General features: G+C 52.7%; 1 protein-coding gene across 15 annotated transcripts; it reads right to left on the reverse strand.

Moving 5' to 3' along the window:
- Positions 1-4174: 4174 nt before the first annotated feature.
- Positions 4175-19556, reverse strand: ZMYM3 (zinc finger MYM-type containing 3). Of its 15 annotated transcripts, none has more exons than XM_074030224.1 (25): positions 19526-19556; positions 17459-18144; positions 16429-16472; positions 16049-16115; positions 15303-15597; positions 14899-15076; positions 14336-14554; positions 13894-14044; positions 13561-13676; positions 13313-13399; positions 13037-13187; positions 12610-12782; positions 12221-12386; positions 11513-11574; positions 11232-11394; positions 10864-10976; positions 10518-10692; positions 10189-10335; positions 9344-9447; positions 8854-9022; positions 8383-8534; positions 7525-7639; positions 6723-6977; positions 5771-5888; positions 4175-5658 (listed from the first exon to the last, which is right to left on the reverse strand). In XM_074030224.1, the coding sequence occupies exons 2-25, from the start codon at positions 18123-18125 to the stop codon at positions 5466-5468; spliced, it is 4080 nt and encodes a 1359-aa protein (XP_073886325.1). In that variant the 5' UTR covers positions 18126-18144; positions 19526-19556; the 3' UTR covers positions 4175-5465. The 15 variants fall into 15 exon arrangements, with proteins under 15 accessions (XP_073886325.1, XP_073886320.1, XP_005593959.1 ...); XM_074030219.1 differs by having other exon boundaries at positions 11477-11574; XM_005593902.4 differs by having other exon boundaries at positions 11477-11574; positions 16049-16121.
- Positions 19557-21300: the final 1744 nt, after the last annotated feature.

Genomic DNA, 21300 nt, shown 5'->3' on the forward strand with positions numbered 1-21300 from the left:
TGGGATTACAGGCATGAGCCACCACTCCCGGCCTCTCTTTTTTTCTTTTTTATTTTTTTTAGATGGAGTCACATTCTGTCGCCCAGGCTGGAGTGAGTGGCAACCTCCACCTCCCGGGTTCAAGTGATTCTCCTGCCTTAGCCTCCCAAGTAGCTGAGATTATAGGTGCCCGCCACCAGGTCCAGCTAATTTTTGTATTTTTAGTAGAGAAGAGTTTTCACCTTGTTGGCCAGGCTGGTCTCAATTACAGGCATGAGCCACTGCACCCGGCCACCTCTGTAATCTTTCTTGATTTCCTGGGAGAGAGTGAGAAACAATTACATTCTACCTTGGCTATTTTATTGACATGTGAGTCTTTCCCAGGGTCAGGACTAGGGTGAGGCAGTCAAGGCACCTAGAATGCAAATGTAAGGAGGCACTCCCTCTCAGGGTCATACAAATGCCCACCCTGTACATATGTGACCCTGAGAGCAAGTACCCTTACATTTTTCACCCTAGGTGCCTCAGTTGCCTCACCCAGTCCCAGCCCTGGTCTTCCCTATCAGACTAGGAACTTCTCAAGAGTAGACCCCAGGTTTTTGTTGTTGTTGCTGTTGTTTGGTTTTATTTTTTGAGACAGAGTCTCGCTCTGTCACCCAGGCTGGAGTGCAGTGGTGCGATCTCAACTCACTGTAACCTCTGCCTCCCAGGTTCAATCAATTCCCCTGCCTCAGCCTCCGGAGTAGCTGGGACGACAGGGGCCTGCCACCATGCCCAGCTAATTTCTATATTTTTAGTAGAGGCGGGATTTCACCATGTTGACCACGCTGGTCGCGAACTCCTGACCTCAAATGATCCACCCACCTTGGTCTCCCACAGTGCTGGGATTACAGGCATGAACCACTGTGCCAGCCAACCCCAGGTTCTTATTCATGTTTGTATTCACAGTGAGTAACAAGAGGCTCTGCACAGAGTAGATATCTAGTTGAACAAATGACATCAGGCCCTTCTCTGTTTCAACAAGGGAAGGAGGTAAGAGGAAGTGGATAGTTTGGCGCCCTGTTGTGAATGGGAGAAGGAGAAGGTCAATTTAAGACTTCATCCTGGCTGGGCGCGGTGGCTCAAGCCTGTAATCCCAGCACTTTGGGAGGCCGAGACGGGCGGATCACGAGTTCAGGAGATCGAGACCATCCTGGCTAACACGGTGAAACCCCGTCTCTACTAAAATACAAAAAAAATTAGCCGGGCGAGGTGGCGGGCGCCTGTACTCCCAGCTACTCGGGAGGCTGAGGCAGGAGAATGGCGTGAACCCGGGAGGCGGGGCTTGCAGTGAGCTGAGATCCGGCCATTGCACTCCAGCCTGGGCAACAGAGCGAGACTCCGTCTTAAAAAAAAAAAAAAAAGACTTCATCCTGGCCTGGACTGTAAGGACAGTTTTTCATCAGGTGGTTATGTCTTTGGCGTCTGGCAGATTTGGGACTCCTCCTACTTCTCTGGTCTCTCCCTCTCAGTGCCTTTCTCTGGTTAACTGGAGACATTCTCCAAAGTACTATGTTTGGGTTTTTTGTCCTCTTCTCTCTTCACTCTATTTTCCCAAGTGACCTTGTTTACTCCCAGAGCTTCAGTGAGAAGCTCTGCAGATGACTTCTAAATTAACACCTCATCTCTCTCCTAAGCCTCAGACTTGAATTTCTAACTGCCTACTACATACAGTAACACGTAGCATCAATATTTGCTCTTTTGTGTCTGTTGTCTCATCTGACCTTCTCAACACTTCTGTGAGAAAGTCAGGGCAGAACATGAACTCATTTTTTAGGTGAGGCTCAAAAAGGTTGTCTTGCCCAAGGTTTTATGGCAGACCTATGATTAGAAACTCAATCTGGGTGTTCTCTCTGCGTGCCATGTTGCATGGTGCACCACAAGGGTGTTTCAATGGAGTCTCAAAACCAATGTGATAAAAATCTCAACTTATTAGCAATCTTCTCCTATCCCTGACAGAACACACACACACACACACACACACACCCCTAAAAACAAACAAACAAACAAACAAAAACACTTGGCTGGGCGTGGTGGCTCATGCCTGTAATCCCACCACTTTGGGAGGCCGAGGCAGGCAGATCATGAGGTCAAGAGATCAAGACCATCCTGGCCAACATGGTGAAACCCTGTCTCTACTAAAAATACAAAAATTAGCTGGGCATGGTGGTGCGCACCTGTAGTTGCAGCTACTCGGGAGGCTGAGGCAGGAGAATCGCTTGAATCCGGGAGGCGGAGGTTGCAGTGAGCCGACATCGCGCCACTGCACTCCAGCCTGGCAACAGAGCAAGACTCTGTCTGAAAAAAAAACAAAAACCAAAACAAAAAAACTTGTCCCTGTGCTACCCATCTTTTTTTGTTTTGTTTTGTTTTTGAGACGCAGTCTCGCTCTGTCGCCCAGGCTGGAGTGCAGTGGCCAGATCTCAGCTCACTGCAAGCTCCGCCTTCCGGGTTCACGCCATTCTCCTGCCTCAGCGCCCCCCCCCCAACCCCAGTAGCTGGGACTACAGGTGCCTGCCACCACGCCTGGCTAATTCTTTGTATTTTCAGTAGAGACGGAGTTTCACCATGTTAGCCAGGATGGTCTCGATCTCTTGACCTTGTGATCCGCCCGCCTCGGCCTCCCAAAGTGCTGGGATTAGAGGCATGAGCCACCGCGCCCGGCCTGTGCTACCCATCTTGGTTAAAGGCATCTCACTCTCCCAGTCATCAAGGCTAGAAACCTGGGGTTCACGCTCAATTCTTCCCTTTCCCATAACCTTTATAGCCTTTACCTTTTATTGTTATTATTATTATTATTATTATTATTTTTTGAGACGGAGTCTCACTCTGTCACCCAGGATGGAGTGCAGTGGCATGCTCTCAGCTCACTACAACCTCCGCCTCCCAGGTTCAAGCAATTCTGCCTCAGCCTCCCAAGTAGCTGGGATTACAGACACCTGCCACCATGCCCAGCTAATTTTTGTATTTTTGTAGAGATGGGGTTTCGCCATGTTGGCCAGGCTGGTCTCAAACTCCTGACCTCAAGTGATTCACCCGGCTCTGCCTCTCAAAGTGCTGGGATTACAGGCGTGAGCCACCCCCCAAGAACCTTTACTTCTAATGATTCATCAGATCCTGCAGCCTTGACCTTCAAAATGCCTGAAATTTACTTTGAATCTATCTTTTTTTCCCTTCCCTATCCCCACAGTCCCCATTGAGGTCCATAGAACCTCTTAGCCATACTCCTTCCACCAATCTCCAGGCTTCCAGGCCTACTCCCACTCACTATTCTTCATATTGTTCTGGGGATTGTCTCCCTAAAGAAATAGATCTGAGCCTACCACCCCTTGGTTGGAAAAATCTCAGCCTTGCACTTCCCACCCCTACATCTGTGGCTTCCCAACCCTTTCCACTTTGTCTTTGAGGCCCAGGTCTAATTCCACCTCCCTTGGTAAACCCTCACATAGCCTCCCTATAAACGTGTTTTGTCTGTTTTTGAGACAGGGTTTCACTCTGTCACCCAGAATGGGTGCAGTGGGGTGATCACTGCATCCTCGCCTCCCAGGCGTTATAACCATCCTCCCCAGCCTCAGCTTCCTCAATGGCTGTGACTACTGGCATGCGCCACCACGCCCAGTTAATTCTTGTATTTTTATTAGAGATGGGGTTTTGCCATGTTGCCCAGGCTAGTCTTGAACTCCTGGGCTCAAGGGATCCTCCCACCTTAGCCTCCCAAAGTACTGGATTACAGACGCAAGCCACCGCACCCAGCCTCCCTGTAAACCTGGAGTAATTTATTCCTCTGTCCTCCCATAGCACTATTCATTTTATTCTGCCTGTATTACGACTAATTGTGTACTATTTGGTCTCCCCTATAGCCTGGGAGCCTGCTGGGGATTGGATCCTGGTCTAACCAGTCTTTGTCTTTTTTGAAGCATGTAATCTAGGTCTTTAAACATAATAGGTCCTTAATACATGGCTAGTGAGTATTTTTTTTCCTTAAGTGTTTGGAAACTTGTTATAAAAAAAAAAGACCACATTCCCAGTACATTCAAAGTAAGACAATAAAGTAAGAATGATTCTCAAACACCTGACTTGTTTACACTTGGAGAGATTTGATGTTATCCAGTGTTGCTCCTCTATATCCATCACCCAGAAAAGACAAAAAACCAAAGACAATTTTAACTCTTTATTTGAAACAAACAATTTCAGAGACAGAAGGTTAGTCGTGACAACAGCTTTTCACTACAACACAAGGGTGGGCATGGCTCACTGAAGGGACAGGCCAGGCGCCTCAGAACAATATATACAATTTAAACAGTGGCTAACTGGTGACAGTTATAAAAACACAAAAAGGAGCCTGGGAAACAGCAAAGTCAACAGGGAAAGAACTGGGTACCCCCTTTGCCAGAAGTTAATTGTTTTCTAGGGCCTCCAAGGCAAGATGGGGAAGAGAGAAGATGTAGGCAGTGGGGCAGGCCCTGTGCCCACAGCTCCTCGCCTGTCCTTTGACCACAGATCCCATCCTGCATGACTCAAGCCCCCACAGGCTTGGCCTGGCTCTTATGATGGGGGAATAATAGAGGGGAACCCAGCCTCAACCCAAGTCAGAAGGTAGTTTTTGCCTTGGGAGCTCTGTCCATTGAACTAAAGGGAGGCAGTTACAGAGGGGGCTAAGCATGTTGACACCATGGCTCATGGCAACCTAAGATGGCAGAGAGACAAACACAGAAACCAAGGGGACAGGAGTCTGCACAACAGGAGTCTGCTCCCCGTACTTAGTCATTCTCTGCCTCTGAGGAAAAAAAGGCATTTGGAAGATTTTAAAAACTGCAGCACCAAGGGTTGGTGCTTGCCGGTGGGGTGAGGGATACGCGGTGGTGAGAGGGTGCCAACAACCAATTATTTCATAGGAGGGGAAGAGTGTCTAAGCTCTGTGTTTTATGTAAATGGTCCCCTCATCGCTTTCATTGTTTATTTCATACCTTTCAGATGAGACCTTTTTGCGTGGTGCTGGGGAAGAGTAGAGAAGGGAGTGGGCACAGGGCAGAGAAGGCAGCTGGGTTTTTCCCTAGGTCATGCCTGGGAACAAGAGGCTTTACCTATGCGGGATGGGTCAGGAAACCCAAAGCCAACAGGATCACCAGAGCTATTAACACTCCACCCAGAGTCTGGACCCAGAAGGAGGGGTTTACTCTGAAGCATAAAGAAAACGGGCAAGCTGGCTTTTGCCCATCACTGGGAGACCAGCCCCTGAGTACAGAAGACCGGGGCCCCATGGTTGTCAAGTGGTATGGAAGAAGATAAAAGCCAGGGTTCCTAGAGAAGGCAGGGAATGGGTGAGCGGAAAGGAGCAGTCAGGGCCCTTCAGAATGAGTAGCATTGGTTCCTGGGCCTGTCACCCTGAGGGACATGACCACAGGACAGACATTGATGTGAAAGATGGATATGGATGGCACACGAGCTCAGTCCAGGTCTTCCTCCCCAGGACGACCCAGTTCCTCATAAATCTCGCGCACAGCCAGGATGCGATTGAGCATGCTCTCCAACATGCTGCGGTCCATGGGGATCACAGAATACCAGAGAGGTGACTCGGCGATGCAGGACCTTTCCGGTTGCAGGTAGAACACATCGTTGCGAGTCCGGAGGCTTTCAGGACTGCAACATCGGGGGTGGGGGTGGGGATGGCAGGACAGAAGATCAGTACCAAGGCAAAGTAGATCCCTCGGGTCCCCATGCTAACGCTCTTTCTGCCAACCCACCAACTCACCATTTTGAGAGATAGAATTCATAGAACTTGACAGGGCAGCGGAGAGGATTCATGCGGTTCTCACGCTGCTCTAAGATAGGGGCTTCATCTTCTCTCTTCCGTTTTCCAGGACCCGTGTCTGTAGGGGAGGGAAATGACTCAGACTCATTAAGAGCACAGGCTTCACGAGCCTCATCCAAGAGCACAGTCCAGGGCACAGGGAGAAGGCATCACGACACAAATTACAGTCTCATCAAGATGGGAGAGGTGGAAGAAGAGGTCAGTCTCCCTCTCCCACGCCAACCCAACATCCTGTCGAGCTGTTGTTATGCAACCCTCCCCGGTTCCCACTGCCAAAGACTCTCTTTAAAATCTCCCCCAAGTTGCTGTCTTGAAGAGGTGATCTCAGAAGTTATTCAAAAAACCTGATAAAACAGACCCTACTGCAAGGGCGGGCTTGCCTTCTGGGATAAACAGCAATGGCCCCAACCCCTCGCGCATTAGTCCAGGTAGAAGCATGGGTCCAGAGAAGGGACCTTGGGAACTGCACTCAGACAGGACAGAAATCCAGGAACAGAAAAAATGGAAACCAAGGTGCAGTTGTTGTTAGGCCCGACAGCAAAGAATCAGAGAAAGCCTGTCATTCATTCAGTCTACCCCCCCGCCACAGTCAAACACACCCAAAGGTTTCCTACCTGTCCACCACCCAGAAAAAGCAGGCAAGCAAGTAAACCGTCTTAAATGAGGAAAGGGGGGAGAGAGGTCACAGGGTGACCTCCTATATATGCGACAGCCACTGCCCATCAAGTAGGAGGACTGGCCGTTTCTACCCTTTCTGCACACAGCAACGGAAGGAGAGGGAAGCTAGGGGCCAAGGAGAGGGCCGACCTGGCAGGTATGGTGGGTTATGGCAGGGCATGGAAGGGGAAGGCAGAGAAGGGGCAAAAGCACAGGGGAGGGGGCAGCCTCGTACCTCGCCCTTTCCTCTGGCGGACTGGGGCATAGTAGCGGATGCTCACCACCTTGGTGGTGCCCCGAGGGGTGGTACACTTGCGGGACTGCCGCACCACATTGGTGAAGGAGAGTTGCATGTGTTCCTCAGCTGTCTGCAGCCCAAAAAACTTAGTGTTGAAGAACATGAGGGTGTTGAGGAGGACAAAGGGCGAGTAGACCCCCAGTTGCTTACACTCCCAGAGGTGCTCCTCCTCCACTCGAGAGAACACCGTATCTACAATGGTCAAGGGGGAGAGGCCGGTCAGGAGGGAGTGGCTGCCCAAACCCAACCACTTCCCATCCCATGTGCCCTGCTCATTTCCCACACCATTCTCATTTGGTGAGTAACCTTCATATATAAAACACTGTCACTTTGCTACACTTGCTACACTACACAGTGGGACAGGGCTTTAAATAATACATACTTTCCACTCCTGCATTTGGAACGTCTCTCACCACCCTCAAGTTGTAGACAGGTAAATGTAAACCTTGAGGAGTCCCACGATTTCTTGCTCTCTTTCTTTACTTACCACCCAAACCCAGGCCATCTTTTTCTGGTCCTAGAGATAGCTCTTCAGACCTAAGTCTTGATCCCCTCCTCATGTTCAAGAACAGGCGCTCCTATGCTCCTTTAACTCTAAACCCTGAGGCATCCAGCTACACGCTCCTGCCCTCGGGCCCTTTGTGAAGAGTGGCAGACCAAATAGCACAGGAGTCTTGGGATGGTGGATTGGAAGAATGGAAAAAGGGTGTGTAGGGGTTGCTACGTCCCTGTCCCTTACTGTTGGGGAGGAGTGTGGGCTGCCAGGTACTCAGAGACTTATTGAGTTCTTGAACGAAAGTCAGGTAGTAAAGGTCCGTGAAAATGTTCACCATCCGGTTATTTTCCAGCAAGTACTGGGGAAAGAAAAACAGACACACATAAGGCTAGACTGTAGGTCCTCGAAGAAAGATAATGATGCTGAAGCCCCCAGGTATGGTGTCCTCAATCATTAGGAGACGATGGGAAACAGCTGCTTGATTAGGTGGCCTCGAGTGCTTTCCCCCAGGTATACCTACAGCTCTGCGCTACTCAGGCTTTGCTGGAAGAGGAGGAGGCTTGGAGGAGATGTTCTTTAGAAGCCCACACCTCCTTGTCAGGTAATACGTGGTTGACTTCTCCCAGGGGGAACTAAACATTACACCAGCACTCAAGGATCCCAGCTCCACCCATCCCTCCCCTCCTAGAATGGGCTTAAATACTACAAAGGGGACCTGGATAGTAATGAAGACTGCTCCTTGGCCAACAGTCCTGGAATGCAGTTTTGATTTTAGAAAAGTATTGATATCTCATGTTCTATTTGGAATAGGAGATTAAAGGCAAGCCGCCTGCTTGAGGTAGGGGACAAGATGAGGAACAGGGAGTGCAACAGAATAATTGCTTTTTTTTTTCATTAAATATTTTTTGGGTAGAGATGCGGTATCACTTTGTTGCCCAGGCTGGTCTCAAACTCCTGGCTTGAAGCGATCCTCCTGCCTCAGCCTCCCAAAGTGTTGGGATTACAGGCGTTAGCCACCGTGCCCAACCCAGAATCATTTCTGGTTAGACCTTGCCTGCTGTGTTAAGAGTGACAGGAAGCAAGGTGGTGCATGAGAGGTACCTGCTGGATGCCAAGACACAAATAGTAGATACTGTCAGGTTCGTATCGTTCACCATTGGGCCGAGTGATTTCTCTCACAAACTGGGCCAGACCGTAGTTGAGCTCAGCAGCTGAGCAGGCGAGAATATCCTCTTTGATACGCATGGGTTTGGCTGCAGTGATATGTTGTGCAGGGACAGGATTAAGAAAAACTCTACATGGAGAATTTCACTTAGCTCCACCACCATTAACCCCTTCATCCCTTAGTCATGCCTAGCTCCTGAACAATTACAGAAAGAGCCCCTAACCTTGAACCTAGACAGCATTTCCTTTCATCTACAACTCCTCCCCATCTTCACAGGGCATCCTTAAGTCATCACACCCTTATCACTCCTAGACATCTTCAGCTGAATCACAGGCCCAGCCCCTTCTTCCCTTTCCCCTCCTCCTCCCTGTCTTTGCCCTCCCCTACCCCCAACCGCAAGTACTTACGGCCAAAGCGCAGCTCATCACCCTTGCTGGTTTCTCCATTGGCATATTTTGACTGCACCCAGCACTTCCAAGCATTGACACCATATGAATAGTTGAGCCCGGTACAACTAGGCTGACTGCTCATGGAGTCCCGGGAGCAGCTTTCGGAAAGCACCAGCCGCTTTTGACCCTGGAGGAGAAGAGAAAGCAGGGGCATGGCAGAGGTAAGGCCAGAGGCAAGGTGAGAAAGCTAGTCAGCACCATATTTACTGCTGGCCGGGGCAGGGGCTGATGTAAGTACACAGCAAGCTTCCACAGCACAGAGCCCCAGGAATAGCTTTGATGACCTTGTGAAATGGGGGAAGAGTAAAGTTTGGCTTTATCTCAGTACTTCTAGTGTTGGAGAAAGGAGGTTAGGGAAGGTCAAACTATGGTTGCTGGCTTGGCTCTCACATCCTCTCCCCTTTGGGCCTCCATTCTTCTTTTGTACATATGGTAGCCCCAGCCCTACCTTCCTCATGGTTCGGGGAAGGTCTTGTTCAGTAGACACATCCTCAGGCCCTACTAGGCCACAATCAAAGAGGAAGTCTACACTGGGATTAATGTCCAGAGGATCTAATAAAAAGGAAAGAAAGAAGAAATCAATTTCTTAAGATCTCAACCCTGCAGCCCTCCTGCCCCACCCCTGCTACTTGCCCACTTGACACTAGATGAGCCAAAGGAACCAGTAAAGCTATACCAAAAAGCATGCTCAGAGTCACAGAAACACAAAACACAGCAATGTGAACTACTGAACTGTAAACATGTTGAACATAGTGAAAATTTTTTTTTTTTTTTTTTGAGACGGAGTCTCCCTCTGTCGCCCAGGCTGGAGTGCAGTGGCGCAATCTCGGCTCACTGCAAGCTCCGCCTCCTGGGTTTCCTGCCTCAGCCTCCCGAGTAGCTGGGACTACAGGCGCCCGCCACCACGCCCAGCTAGATTTTTGTATTTTTTTTAGTAGAGACGGGGTTTAACCGTGTTAGCCAGGATGGTCTCGATCTCCTGACCCCGTGATCCGCCCGTCTCGGCCTCCCAAAGTGCTGGGATTACAGGCTTGAGCCACCGCGCCCGGCCGAACATAGTGAAATTTTTATGTTTTTTTACAGTTTAAAAATAATAATAAAAAAAAGCATGACTCAGAAGTCTAAAGGAATGCACCTGTCCTGGTGTCTCTGGCACTGCTCCCTGTGAGAACCTCCTGTCTTAGAATCACAATGAACACTTTTCAGGGTCATACTCAGGGACACAAGGAACATTCCCTTCCTGATGGCACGAATGCTACCATACCCAGTGGGCACGGCTCCAATCTTACTCACTCTTAGGGAAGTCTGCCTCCAAGTCTTGCCCAGGCTCATCCAAGACATTGGCCATCTTGACTGCCATGGCCAGGACATCATCTCGAGCAGGCCCAAACAGGTCACAGTCTTCCAGGAGTCCCTCTGCACTCTGGTTGCTCACAAGATCTGGGAAGCAGAGAAGTGGGCTCAGTGGCTACAAGCTCCTGCTAGCACCCTCACAAGCTTTCAGGGGCTGATCCCAACTATCCTCCCATTCTACTAGGCACCAAGATCATCAATAGCTCCCCCTCGGGCAGAGACACGCTGGTAGCACCCTGTCTCCCTCATCGCCACCATCTATGGCATACCACAAAGGTCAGATGAGGCCTTGTCTAACTCCTCAGCCTCTGCAATCATTTCTGCCATAGCCAGGATGTCGGCCTCCAAGGGGTTGGAAGGGATCTTCACCTTCAGCTCCTCAATGGTCTCTACAATCTTGTCTGTGCTCTCCAAGGTAGTGGGCAAGAACATGGGCACAGGCACCTGGAGGCACGAATCCCAACTAAATGCCAAGAACCACACCAGCAGTTGGGGGGAAGGGGGGGACAGATGATGAGAGTGAAGGGGGACAGTTGATGAGAGTAAGGGGAAAGGGTGGATCTCAAACCTGGAAGGGGAAAGGAGGACCCAGCCAGGAAGGGCAGGGAAACTTACCGGGATAGGCATCGAGAAAGGCACCGGGACTTTCTGGCAGTACAGATGCATAGGCACTGGCACGAAGATGGGCACTGGGATGGGCAGCACAATCACCTGTGGCTTCCACTCTTCTGTGGACGAGAAAAGGGATCTTCTCAGAGACCCTGCTGGACTGATCACATCGGACCCGCCAAAAGCTCTAACGTGCTCAGTGTCACAAAACTGCCCTTGAAGCAATGGCTGAAAGACACCTCTACGATTTTAGGACAACCATATGCATGAGGCTTCAGCTACCTAAGGAATCCCCTTGTCCAGTTCACGGACATAGGGCTGGCAGGCCTAGGACTCCGGAATACAGCCTGTGGCATCAAGGTACCCTGGCTCACCTGTCTGACTCCCTTTGGACTTCATCTCCACCTTGCAGGAGACGCCCCGATTCTGCATCAGCGGCTTACACATGGCAGCCTTGTTTTTGCGGGGTGTTGCTGGGGGCGGTGGGGGTGGAGGAGGGGTGGGAGCCGTGGGAGCTGATCGGGTCTTCACAGGGATCTGCAAAGAAAAAGGAACATTTGTGCCGCCAACTGCCGTACCCTCCTCTGAGATTATCCTCCCCCTTGGCTTTTGCCCCGACCTTGCCCAAATTCCCATTTTCCTCTGGGGTCCTCACTGTGTTGCTGTTCTCCACTTTGGTTTGAGAGGGTGTCTGGGGTTTTGACTCAGGAGACTGACCTGTAGATCAAAACAAATGAATGCTCTCATCCAAGGGACTAGCTCTCCATTTTCCTTACCCCTGTTCCAGGAGAGCTTCATTAACAGGTACACCAAATACAGATGGGAAGTTCTAGGATTTGCCCCCCTTGCCATCCCAGATCTAGTCTCCTCTGTGCCCCAGCAATAGTAGCCTAAAAGACTCTTTGCTCCTTGAGAATGAAACATTACATTTTCCCCAAAAACCCACAATTGAGACCTTCCATTTAGATAGCCTGGGTATCCCTGGAGTTGTGGAGGGGCAGGGGCAACATTCTAGAAATGACAGTCTTCAGTCTCACTAAAGGTAGAGTTTATGCTGAGATTTCCTTATCTCAGAAAAGTAACCGTAACCCCTATATGCCCCATCCTATCAGGATAGGCACCCACTCCCTAATAATATACATTTCATAGATAATCAGTAGACGCTAACTCCAAGAAGTTTTAAATAAGACTTCCCCTTCTGAACCGCAGGGTTCGGAAGCTAAAAGAGAATACAGTTCACAGTACTAGCACCCTATCTGGCCAGGGATGAGGTGAATGCAAGAGGAAGGAGAAAGGGGCTAGGCTTAGGATTAGGAGAGTCCAGGCCCCCTCTAACAGAGCGTACCCCCTGCCCGGGACTCACTGTTCAGGAGGCTCTCGGGCCCACTCTGGGTATCCAGGTTGGGTTGGTTCTGCTGGCTATAGAAGCGCAGAAGACACTGCTGGTTGCAGAAATGACGGATCTGCCCACGCCAGTGGATGGTCTCCAGCAGCTTCCCCTGGCGCTTACAGGCATGGCACCGGGCAGCCTGAGGATGTCAAAAGGATGGTCAGACCTGCCTCCCTAAAATGCGTTGGGCCCTTTCTTTCCCCTGGGATAAGCCATGCTCCTCCGCTTGGAGATCGGGCCGGCTTAGAGATGGAAGGCTGGCTGCCCTGCCTGGAGATCTGTCCACACCCCGAGCTTAGTACCACAGCCTGTGCTCCCCGCCGCCCTCTTTCCCGCCTCGCTCGCGTGCTGACCCTCCTTACCTTGCAGTACCACAGCAGGTACTTGCTTTTACAGTCCTCACTGCAGAAGTCCCAGGTGCTGCCATCCAGTTGCTCAGTGACTCCGCGCTGGCAAGTCTGGGAGCAGTAAGTACAAGTGATACAGCACAAGCCCAGCTTCTTAGTGAAGTCCTGTTTGTACAGCAGCACACAGCCTGGAAAGAGGGGAAGAGGAAAGAGAGTCCAGAGACACAGATACCCAAGGGCAAGAGACCCAACCTTTTCAAGGTGCTACACCTGAAACCTCTCTCTAAGCAGCCCCTTGTGCCCAAAGCTTTAGGGGAGGTGGGAGTAGAGCATCCCGGGCGGAAGGCTCTGCCTCACGGACCACTTTCCCAGCCTCCCTCCCTTCTCCTCCGTTCTCCCTGGTTGGGAGCTACGTGTCTCCTGCCCTTCCCCATCTCCTTACCTTCGCTGCAGAAGCTCTTCTCCACTCCGCTGAATCGGAGTTTCTCATGCAAGAGTTTCTCCTGCCGACAGTGCTCACACTGGGACACCACACCCCGAAGCCGCTTGAAGTCCTCACAGCAATCACGGCAGCAGAACTGGAACACTTGGTCCTGAGGTGGGGGCACAGGGCAGGGAGGATAAGCTGTAACATCTGGCCTCAGCAGCGGCCAAGTGGAAGGACCCCTTCAGACAGTCTGGTCATGTGGCAAGATGTGGGTGGGGGTGGGGCTCTTACCTGCCAGTCCAAGACCTCAGGCTTGCCACTGAAGAGGCTGTGGCAGTAGTGACAGCTCAGGTGAATGCCCCCTTCGGGGCTTGTGCGCTGGAGGGAAGGAAGACAAGTAAGGGAGGGGCAAGATGTGTGCAGCGGTGGGGAAGGGGAGTCAGGCTTGTTCTTTGCTCTGCCCAGGCCTGCCTACCCCAATTCTCCGACCCTCTTTATGTTACCACACCCTTCTATCCCTGGTCCAGGGCCTGGAGTACCTGGAACTTGGTCCAGCAGCTGGGGCTGCAGAACTGGTAGACTGTGCGGTCAACCTTGTTGTAGTAACAGGGGTCAGAGAGGCTGCGGCGGCAGAAGCTGCAGGGTCGGGGAGGGCCTGGGGCATAGACAGAAAGAGAGAGAGGAAAAGAAAAAGAGAGAGGGAGAGAGAGAGCACACAGAAGGTGTAAGGCAGTGCAAGAGACGAACAGAAATTCCACGGGGAGATGTGGTTGGGGCTAAGGTCGGGCAGCAGGGATTACTCTGGAAGAGGGGAGTATGGGAGGTAGAGAGAAGGCCAGCAGGGGACTCAGAGAAGAGGGCTTTGCACCTACCAGTGAGCCCTGCCTGCTTCACTTTGTAAGAAGTGGTACAGCACAGGGAACAGAACAAGCTGGTCTTGCCATTACGATCCACATGTGATAGCATCTCAAAGTTCTTACACAGGGTCTTGCACCAGACACATGGGTACACACGTGTGTTTTTCTGTGAGGATGGGGAAGGAGAGGCTGAGGCTGGATTTGTCCCTTCACTTTTATTTTTTAAATGTTTTAAACATGAAATATTTCAGGCATACAAAAAAAGTATAGATGATGATGTAACAAAGACCTGTGTATCCACCAGCCAGCTTCAAAAATAAAACATAACAGATACAATTGAAACCCCCTTTATTTGTTTTATTTCTCCCAGTCCTTGACCTGTCAGCCACCTTTATTTATCACCCAAGAACCACACCCCCTTCCACAGCCCTCTAATGCACTACTCCCTCGGCCCCACCTTCTTATACGCCCCCAAGCAGGTTGTGTTGCAGAACCGCTTTTGTTGGCCCTCGTGGAAGAGGAGCTCAGGGCCAGGGCTCCCGGTCTTGGTGTAGATGTAAGCCCCACACTGGTCACAACAGTTGGTTTTCAGTCCCTTGTTGGCCCGGAATTTGGAGAAGCAAGAATCGCTGCAGAGCCGGTGCACCACGCTGCCATTGCTGACCTCATGCAGGACCTGCCACACACACACGCACCCTGAGCTAGGGCCTGGCCACCACCGCCCACCCCAATGCAAGGTCAGCCCCCCACCTCACCCTGGACCTTCACAGCAGACAGTGGGCCCAGGGACCCCCCAACCTGCGCCGCAGGCTGCCGACTTGGTGGTGAGGTCCTGAGAGGTAAAGAAGGCCAGCTGTGCGCATCCTGGAGAAGCTCTGTCCTTGAATACGCTCCCTCATGATGGCCGCCTTTCCTCCCCACTCCCCTTTCCACAGGGCCTGGCCCCTGCAGCCCCAGGATGGGAGGGGCAGGTCAGGGCTGTCCAGGCTCTGTAAATCAGCCCCCACCGAGTGTCCTCACCTCTCCAGTCTTCTGGCATATGCTGCAGCGAGTGGCATCGGCGGGATCCCCAGACTGGGGGATCGGGCGCTGCTGCTGGGCCTCATACAGGGAGAGACAGACGGACGTGCAGAACTCATGGAAGGAGCCTCCGGAACCAGTCTGCGCCACAACTGAGTCCTTGGTGTTCCAGATCTCCCTAGAGGTGGGAACAGGTTTGAATATTCACTCAAGACCACCCTCTCATTTCCTCAGCTTCCGCCCCTCGTCCAGGATCAATGACCACAGAGCCAAATACTCTGACTCCCTCCCTACATCGCTCTCTCGCCCAGCTCCATCCTGCTAGGTTCTTACCAACAGTCTGTCTTATTCATACTCCTGCCCAGATCCCTGCCCTCTGCACAGCCCCCAAGACCCTCACGCACTTCTTGCAGAAGGTACAGGTCTTTTTGCCCGAGGGCTTCTTGGAGAAGGTGGTGAGGCAGGATGATGAGCAGAAGAGCTGAGGCAGCCCCTTGCGCTGATAGGCAGTCTGCCCCTTCTGCAGTGGTGTCCGGCAATGTGCACAAGTCATCTTGGTGCCCACTGCAGAGCGCCCGGCCCTTTGTGACACACTTGAGCGTAGGGACATGCGAGGAGAGCGCCGGGGCCGGAATGGCACAAAGTCCTCATCATTAGGGTCATCTACCATGGCATCAGAATCCTCATCTGACACTGGAACTGCGAAAGTAGGGGGATGGACATGAGAAAGGCCACCAAACCAGGTCTCCAACCATCCCCTGACCAACAGTTCAGTCCCTCTCCTGGGATCTCTGTTGTTCTGGCCTTTACACCCTGGCCCTCGTTACATTAGTATTTTAAGACCTCGGTGTCTCTCTCCCTTGGTTACTCTGTAACCTCCCAGGGAGGGAAAGGGAGAGGCTCTAAATGAGAAGATTCGGAGACAGAGATGGCATAGCTGAAACAGGAAACTCGCCATTCTCACTGCTCTTGTTTTCAATTTCCCCCCCTGCCCCTGGTTCCCATGCCAACCCATAGCGGAGACAGGCGCTTCACGAGCTGCATGGAGCAGGACTACAGGAGCTAGAAGATTCATGCCCTGCCGCGTGCCACTTTCGGATCTTTTCCACACCCAGAACTCCCAGGTCACACTTCCTCAAATCCTACTTACTGCTCTCAGTGGAATCTACAACCTCAGGTTTTGGAGGTTCTGCTCTCCTAACGCGTTCGCTTCTCTTCTGTACCTTGGAAAGACGGGAGGGGAGGAAAACTGACACCCTGGCCAGGCTAACACTAGTACAGGGTTTGGGGGGGGATAGAAGATGGGAGGAGGAAGGGAGAGTGGGGACCCTTGGCCCAGCCCTTAGGAGGAGGGAAGAAAAGGAGGCTGGACTTTCTCCCCAACAAGCAGTAGACACTAGTGCTCCCTCCCTCCTCCTAACTCTCCTTATACACACTCTCTACAGAACAACATCTGGGAGGGAAAATGAAGGGTCTGTCCTTCCCAGAGCTAAGGGGGAACCAGACTCCTTCCAATCCCCTCCCCCTCACCCGTTCAGGCGGCTTCTCACTCGCCTTCGCAGTCAGGCCATCTCCTGCAAAGGAAGCAGAAGGCAGCCTAAATGTTGAGCCTGCCCTCACCACCCCCTCCCCGGCCCAACCCCCGCCTCCATTCCTGGGGAAGAACTTACTCAAAACTGAAAGGGAAAACTCGAGTGCCTGTGGCTTCTTGGGGCCCCTCTCAGGGTTACCTCAGGCTCTGTACTAAGGTGGGGGGGGGGTGCACGTGCAGCTATTCCATGAAAAAAAAATCTATCCTTCCCACCAGCTTTCTGTCCCAATCTTTGGGGGTTAAGGAAACACAGGTAATATACCTTTCATTAAGAATTTATATTTTACCAATGAAACACACACACAACCACCCAAAGGTAGCAAAAGGAAAAGGAAGCATCAATGTATGGGTAGCTTCCCCTGGATTCAGGTGGTTATATAAGCCCTAAGACCCTCGTCACAGCCTGATAGAGGCACACCACTAGGCAGAAGAGGGGAGAAACTAGAGCCTCTCAAGTCAAGGTTGTCCCTCCCCTATCACAGACTCAATCCTAGACCCTGCATTTCTACTGCTCTGCTGAAATCCTTATGCTGTTAGGGGCTCCAGAACCTAGTTACCATTCGTCAAACCCAGAAATCCCACTCCCATCTGGAACCAAAAAGCTGTAAAGGTCTTAGAACCAAGAAGCCTGGTGTACTCCTCCAAATCCTGAAGGACGGACTCTGGCACCAAAAGCCCATTGGGGCAGGAAAAAGGGAACCCTTCCCACCAAATCCACTCCTCCCAACCTACGCTCCCTGAAACCTTACCTCATTCCTCCCCCACAGCCTGTGCCCACCCCTACTTTCCTTAATCTTCCTCTACACACTACCCCACTCCTCCCTCCTAAACCCCAAGTCCTTCCCCACACACATCCCTACACTTATCTCCCCACCCTCCTCCTCCCCACTACTTCCCAAAGCACATAGCCACCCCTCCTTACCACCACCCTCTCCCAGCCCTGATTCTCCAGATAATTAGGCAACCTACCTGGCAAGGAAGGATGTGCAGGGGGGCTAGAGCCCCCAGGTTTGGTCTGAGAACTGTTGATTCCATCCCCCAGAGTCTCTCCCACTGAAGGGCTAGGGGGGGCATTTGGGCTCTGTGGCTGCCCTTGGGGAAGCTCCTCCTCCTGCCCAGGGGAGCCCCTTCTCGCAGTAGCTATGGAGGTGGTCTCCTCCTCTTCAATATGTGGGGACTGCAGGGTTATTGGAGAATCTGGAGCCAAAGGCTCTAGTAGCCCCTCGGGTGAACAGGAATTTGCCCCAGCCCCCGGATCAGGTGGTACCACCTCAGGGGTCTGGCCCCCTGGTCCAGGCTCTAGGGTCTGATCCCCCGCATCCCATGCCAGGGTTCCCTCAGGACCGTGGTCCACCTCCGGGGGAGAGGGGGCTTTATAGAGCAGCCCCCCCAGCCCCAGCAACTCAGTGGCTCCATCCAGGACTCCAGGGTCTTTTTCCAGGCCAGCAGGGGTATCAAGCAGGTCCAGGGCTCCCGAGGATGGAGAAGGGCCAGGGGGGGCCCATCCTCGAGTTGGGGCAGTCTGGGATTCCAGCAGATCCTCTCCAAATTCCATGTCTACTGGTAGGTCTCCAGCCAGGGGCTTCTCTGGCAGGGTCAATGGGTCAAATGGACTGGGGAAATCACTGGGGTCCATGAGTATGGCTGGATATGTACTGCAGATTAGGAGGAGAAGAGGAGGCAGTAGAGGTGGTCTTAGCCAGAATTCCTTCTTACATGGGCTCTGAGACACACCCCATCATCCACTTGGATTTCTCATGAACAGCCCCCACCACCACAATCTACAAGCATTTCCGAAAGCTTTAGTCCTAATGACCACTCCCCCCAATACAGCGCCCCCAGTGGGGAGAGGCGTTCCCCGCCCTGGCCCCGTGCCCACACTGGCCAGGCAGTCGGTCGTTCCACCCGCCCACCCCCCTACTCGACTGCAACTCCCATTCCCTTCCCCCTTACCTTTCACCCCCCGCAACTCAGGCTGAACGCCCCCTTAGAGTCTCCTAAGGCCGTCGCCACCAGGAGCCTTTCCCGCCCCCGCGATCTCAGTTTCTATTCCCTCCCCACTCTGCTGGAGCCCCCCAGCTCCCCAGTCTTTACCCACCCAGTCTGGCCCCACCCCCCCTCCCCGCGTTGCTAGGTCCTCCCTCGGCCCTTCCCCCGCCCCCACAAACTGCCCTTCGCAACCCCTTCCCCCAGTTACCTTTCAGGTCGCCCACTTCCTCAGCCCCGTCCCCCTTTCCCATTGCTCCTCCAGTCCTCCCTTCTCCTGTTGCCCACCCCCAACCTCAGGCATTTACAGGAAGACATTTTGGAGCTACGATCTCTCCTTAGACCCCCCCCCACCGCCTCCCGGCTACTGCAAGATCCCGCTTGCAGGTTCGGTTCGGCTTGAGCAGGCCGGACCCCTACCTGCGGCAGGGTTAGTGCAAAGGCTACAAGCCTAGAACTGCAGACAGCGACGGCCCCGCGCTCCTTCTCCACCTCCCTCCCTAGCAGCCGGGACAGGGGTCGCGGCCCCTTTAAATGGCAGCGCCGCTCGCAGCGCCCAGCGCTCTGCACCAGGCGGGCGGGCGGTGCCAGCAACCAACCCCATTGGCTGGCTCCAGGAGGGGGCTCGCGAGACAGCGCCGGCCCCCGGCGCGAGACTCCCAGTCCAGTGGCCGCCTGGAAATTGCGGAGTGGAGTACAGCCACTGGAGACGGCGCCTGAGCCCCCGCCCGGGGCCCCGTTAGTTGAGAAGGAAAAGATAGCCTCTGGAGCTTTGAAGCCGGCCCCCCGGGAAAGGCGGCGTCCCCTTTCCATCCAAGGGCCGAGTGCGCTCACGCACCAAAAACACAGATCTACGCACCTGCTCCCCTTACCTGGCTCAAGAGTCTGGCCCCCGTCACACCCTGCCCGCCCTGCCTCCTGGAGCCCACTCTACCCGTGATCCCCTCCTCTCATTCAAATGGTTCCCGGTCCCCTCCCCCTCCCCGTGTCTCTCTTCGCTTCCCACTCGTGTTCACCCCCCCGGCGTCCGCCCCCCTCAATAGTCCCTACCTACGCCATGCAGCAGGCGCCTGCCAAGATTACCCTCCCCCATCCCCACCTCTCCGGGGCCCGCCCCCTGGGCGACTGTTGGGGTAGTGAGTGACAGCGGAGGATGGGGGGAGGCAGGGACCCAGCCCTCACGTGCCCCTCCTCCCCTTGTCTGCAGCCCCGGGGCCCCCAAAACAGTCTGAGAGTCAGAGTTATGGGGTATCTGAAGCTTGATCCCCAGCCACACAGGTCGGGTTAAATGGCTCTGGCTCAGTGGCAACGCCTGTGCAGTAACCGTTACTGCTTGATGACCCCCAAGCCAGGTCCTGCAAAGCCACCCCCTACTCTCTCAACAGTCTTAGGGTAAGTTCTGGGATCTTCTCCCTGAGTCTTCCTGCAGGAGCTCCCTGCATTATCTCTGGAGTTTTCCTCCCTCACCAGGGCTGATCTCTCTGTCTCTGTCTCTGTCTCTGTCTCTGTCTCTCTCTCCCTCCTCCCGCCCCCTTTCTGTCCTTGTCTGTCTCTCTCTTCTCGCTCTCTCTTTCTCTCTCTCCCCCTATCTCTTTTTGTCTCCGTCTCTGTCTCTCTGCTTCTCGTGCGCACGAGCACGCAGGCGCGCTACACGCTCCCCCCTCCTGGATGGTCCTTAGCATGTGGGTGTGGCTGAGGTTAGGCTAGAGAAGTGGAGTAGGGGTAGGTGGCACTAGCGTTAAGCCTACTGCCTTTAAAAAATGTGTGCCAGCATCCATTCTCAGTCCGCATTATATTAATAGTTAGAGCACTTTACAATCCCCGCTCCCCACTTCCCACCCCAGCCCCTAAGGGCTGAGAGCATTTAGTAGCTGAACTACCAGAGGAGGCTCAGGCTGGAAGGAAGTCTCCTTAGGAACAGGAAGGTTTGGTATCCAGTGCCTATTCTAGCCTGCCTCGTTGACTTCTGGCCTCTCCTCTTGGCCACACAAAGCCTCTCCTGGCCTTGTAGTCCTCGGGAGTTTACCCTCCCTTTTCTCATTCCTTTTCTCAGAAACCTTATCCTTCCTAGCTCCCCACATGGCCTTGAGGTTATCTTTGCTCCCTCCTACATACAGAGATAAAAGCCAGAGTTTCTTACTTTTAGGTTTCCCAAATCCAGCTTTCTCTTTATCTTAACCAGCATTCTATGTACCCATCTCCTACCTCCTGTTTATTTCTATTCCTGGACCTCCCCTTTGCGTTTTCTGCTTGTTCCATCTCAGTTGAGCCACCTAGTTTTTTCTATATTGCCTGCCTTCCTCGATATATACTTGAATCCTTGGCTGCTCTGCTTGTGGAGGTGCCTGGTCACTATCTTTCAAGTTGAGGGGAGCTGATCTAATGGAGTTAAGTGGTGTATTATTAATTCTAGGCGCAGTGTGGTGGCCTAAGAATGGGTTCTGGAGTCAGACCAGATTTCTAATCTCAGTTCTGCCTACTTTTTAGCCAGGTGACTTTGGACAAGTGACTTGTCAAGTGAAGGGCCTTAGTTTTCTCCTCTTTAAAACAGATAAGGAAACAATCTAAATGTCCAATAATAGGGGATTTTGGTTATACAACGGACGTAGTCATTAACAACCACATTTTAGGTAGGGCGCAGTGACTCATGCCTGTAATCCCGGCACTTTGGGATGCGGAGGCACATGGATCCTTTGAGCCCAGGAGTTCCAAAGCAGCCTGGGCAACATGGTGAAACCCCTTCTCTACAAAAAAATACAAAAAATTAGCAAGGTGTGGTGGTGCGCACCTGTAGTCCCAGCTACTCAGGAGGCAGAGGTGTGAGG

Source organism: Macaca fascicularis, chromosome X (assembly GCF_037993035.2).
Source record: "Macaca fascicularis isolate 582-1 chromosome X, T2T-MFA8v1.1".
NCBI classification, from domain to species: Eukaryota; Metazoa; Chordata; class Mammalia; order Primates; family Cercopithecidae; genus Macaca; species Macaca fascicularis.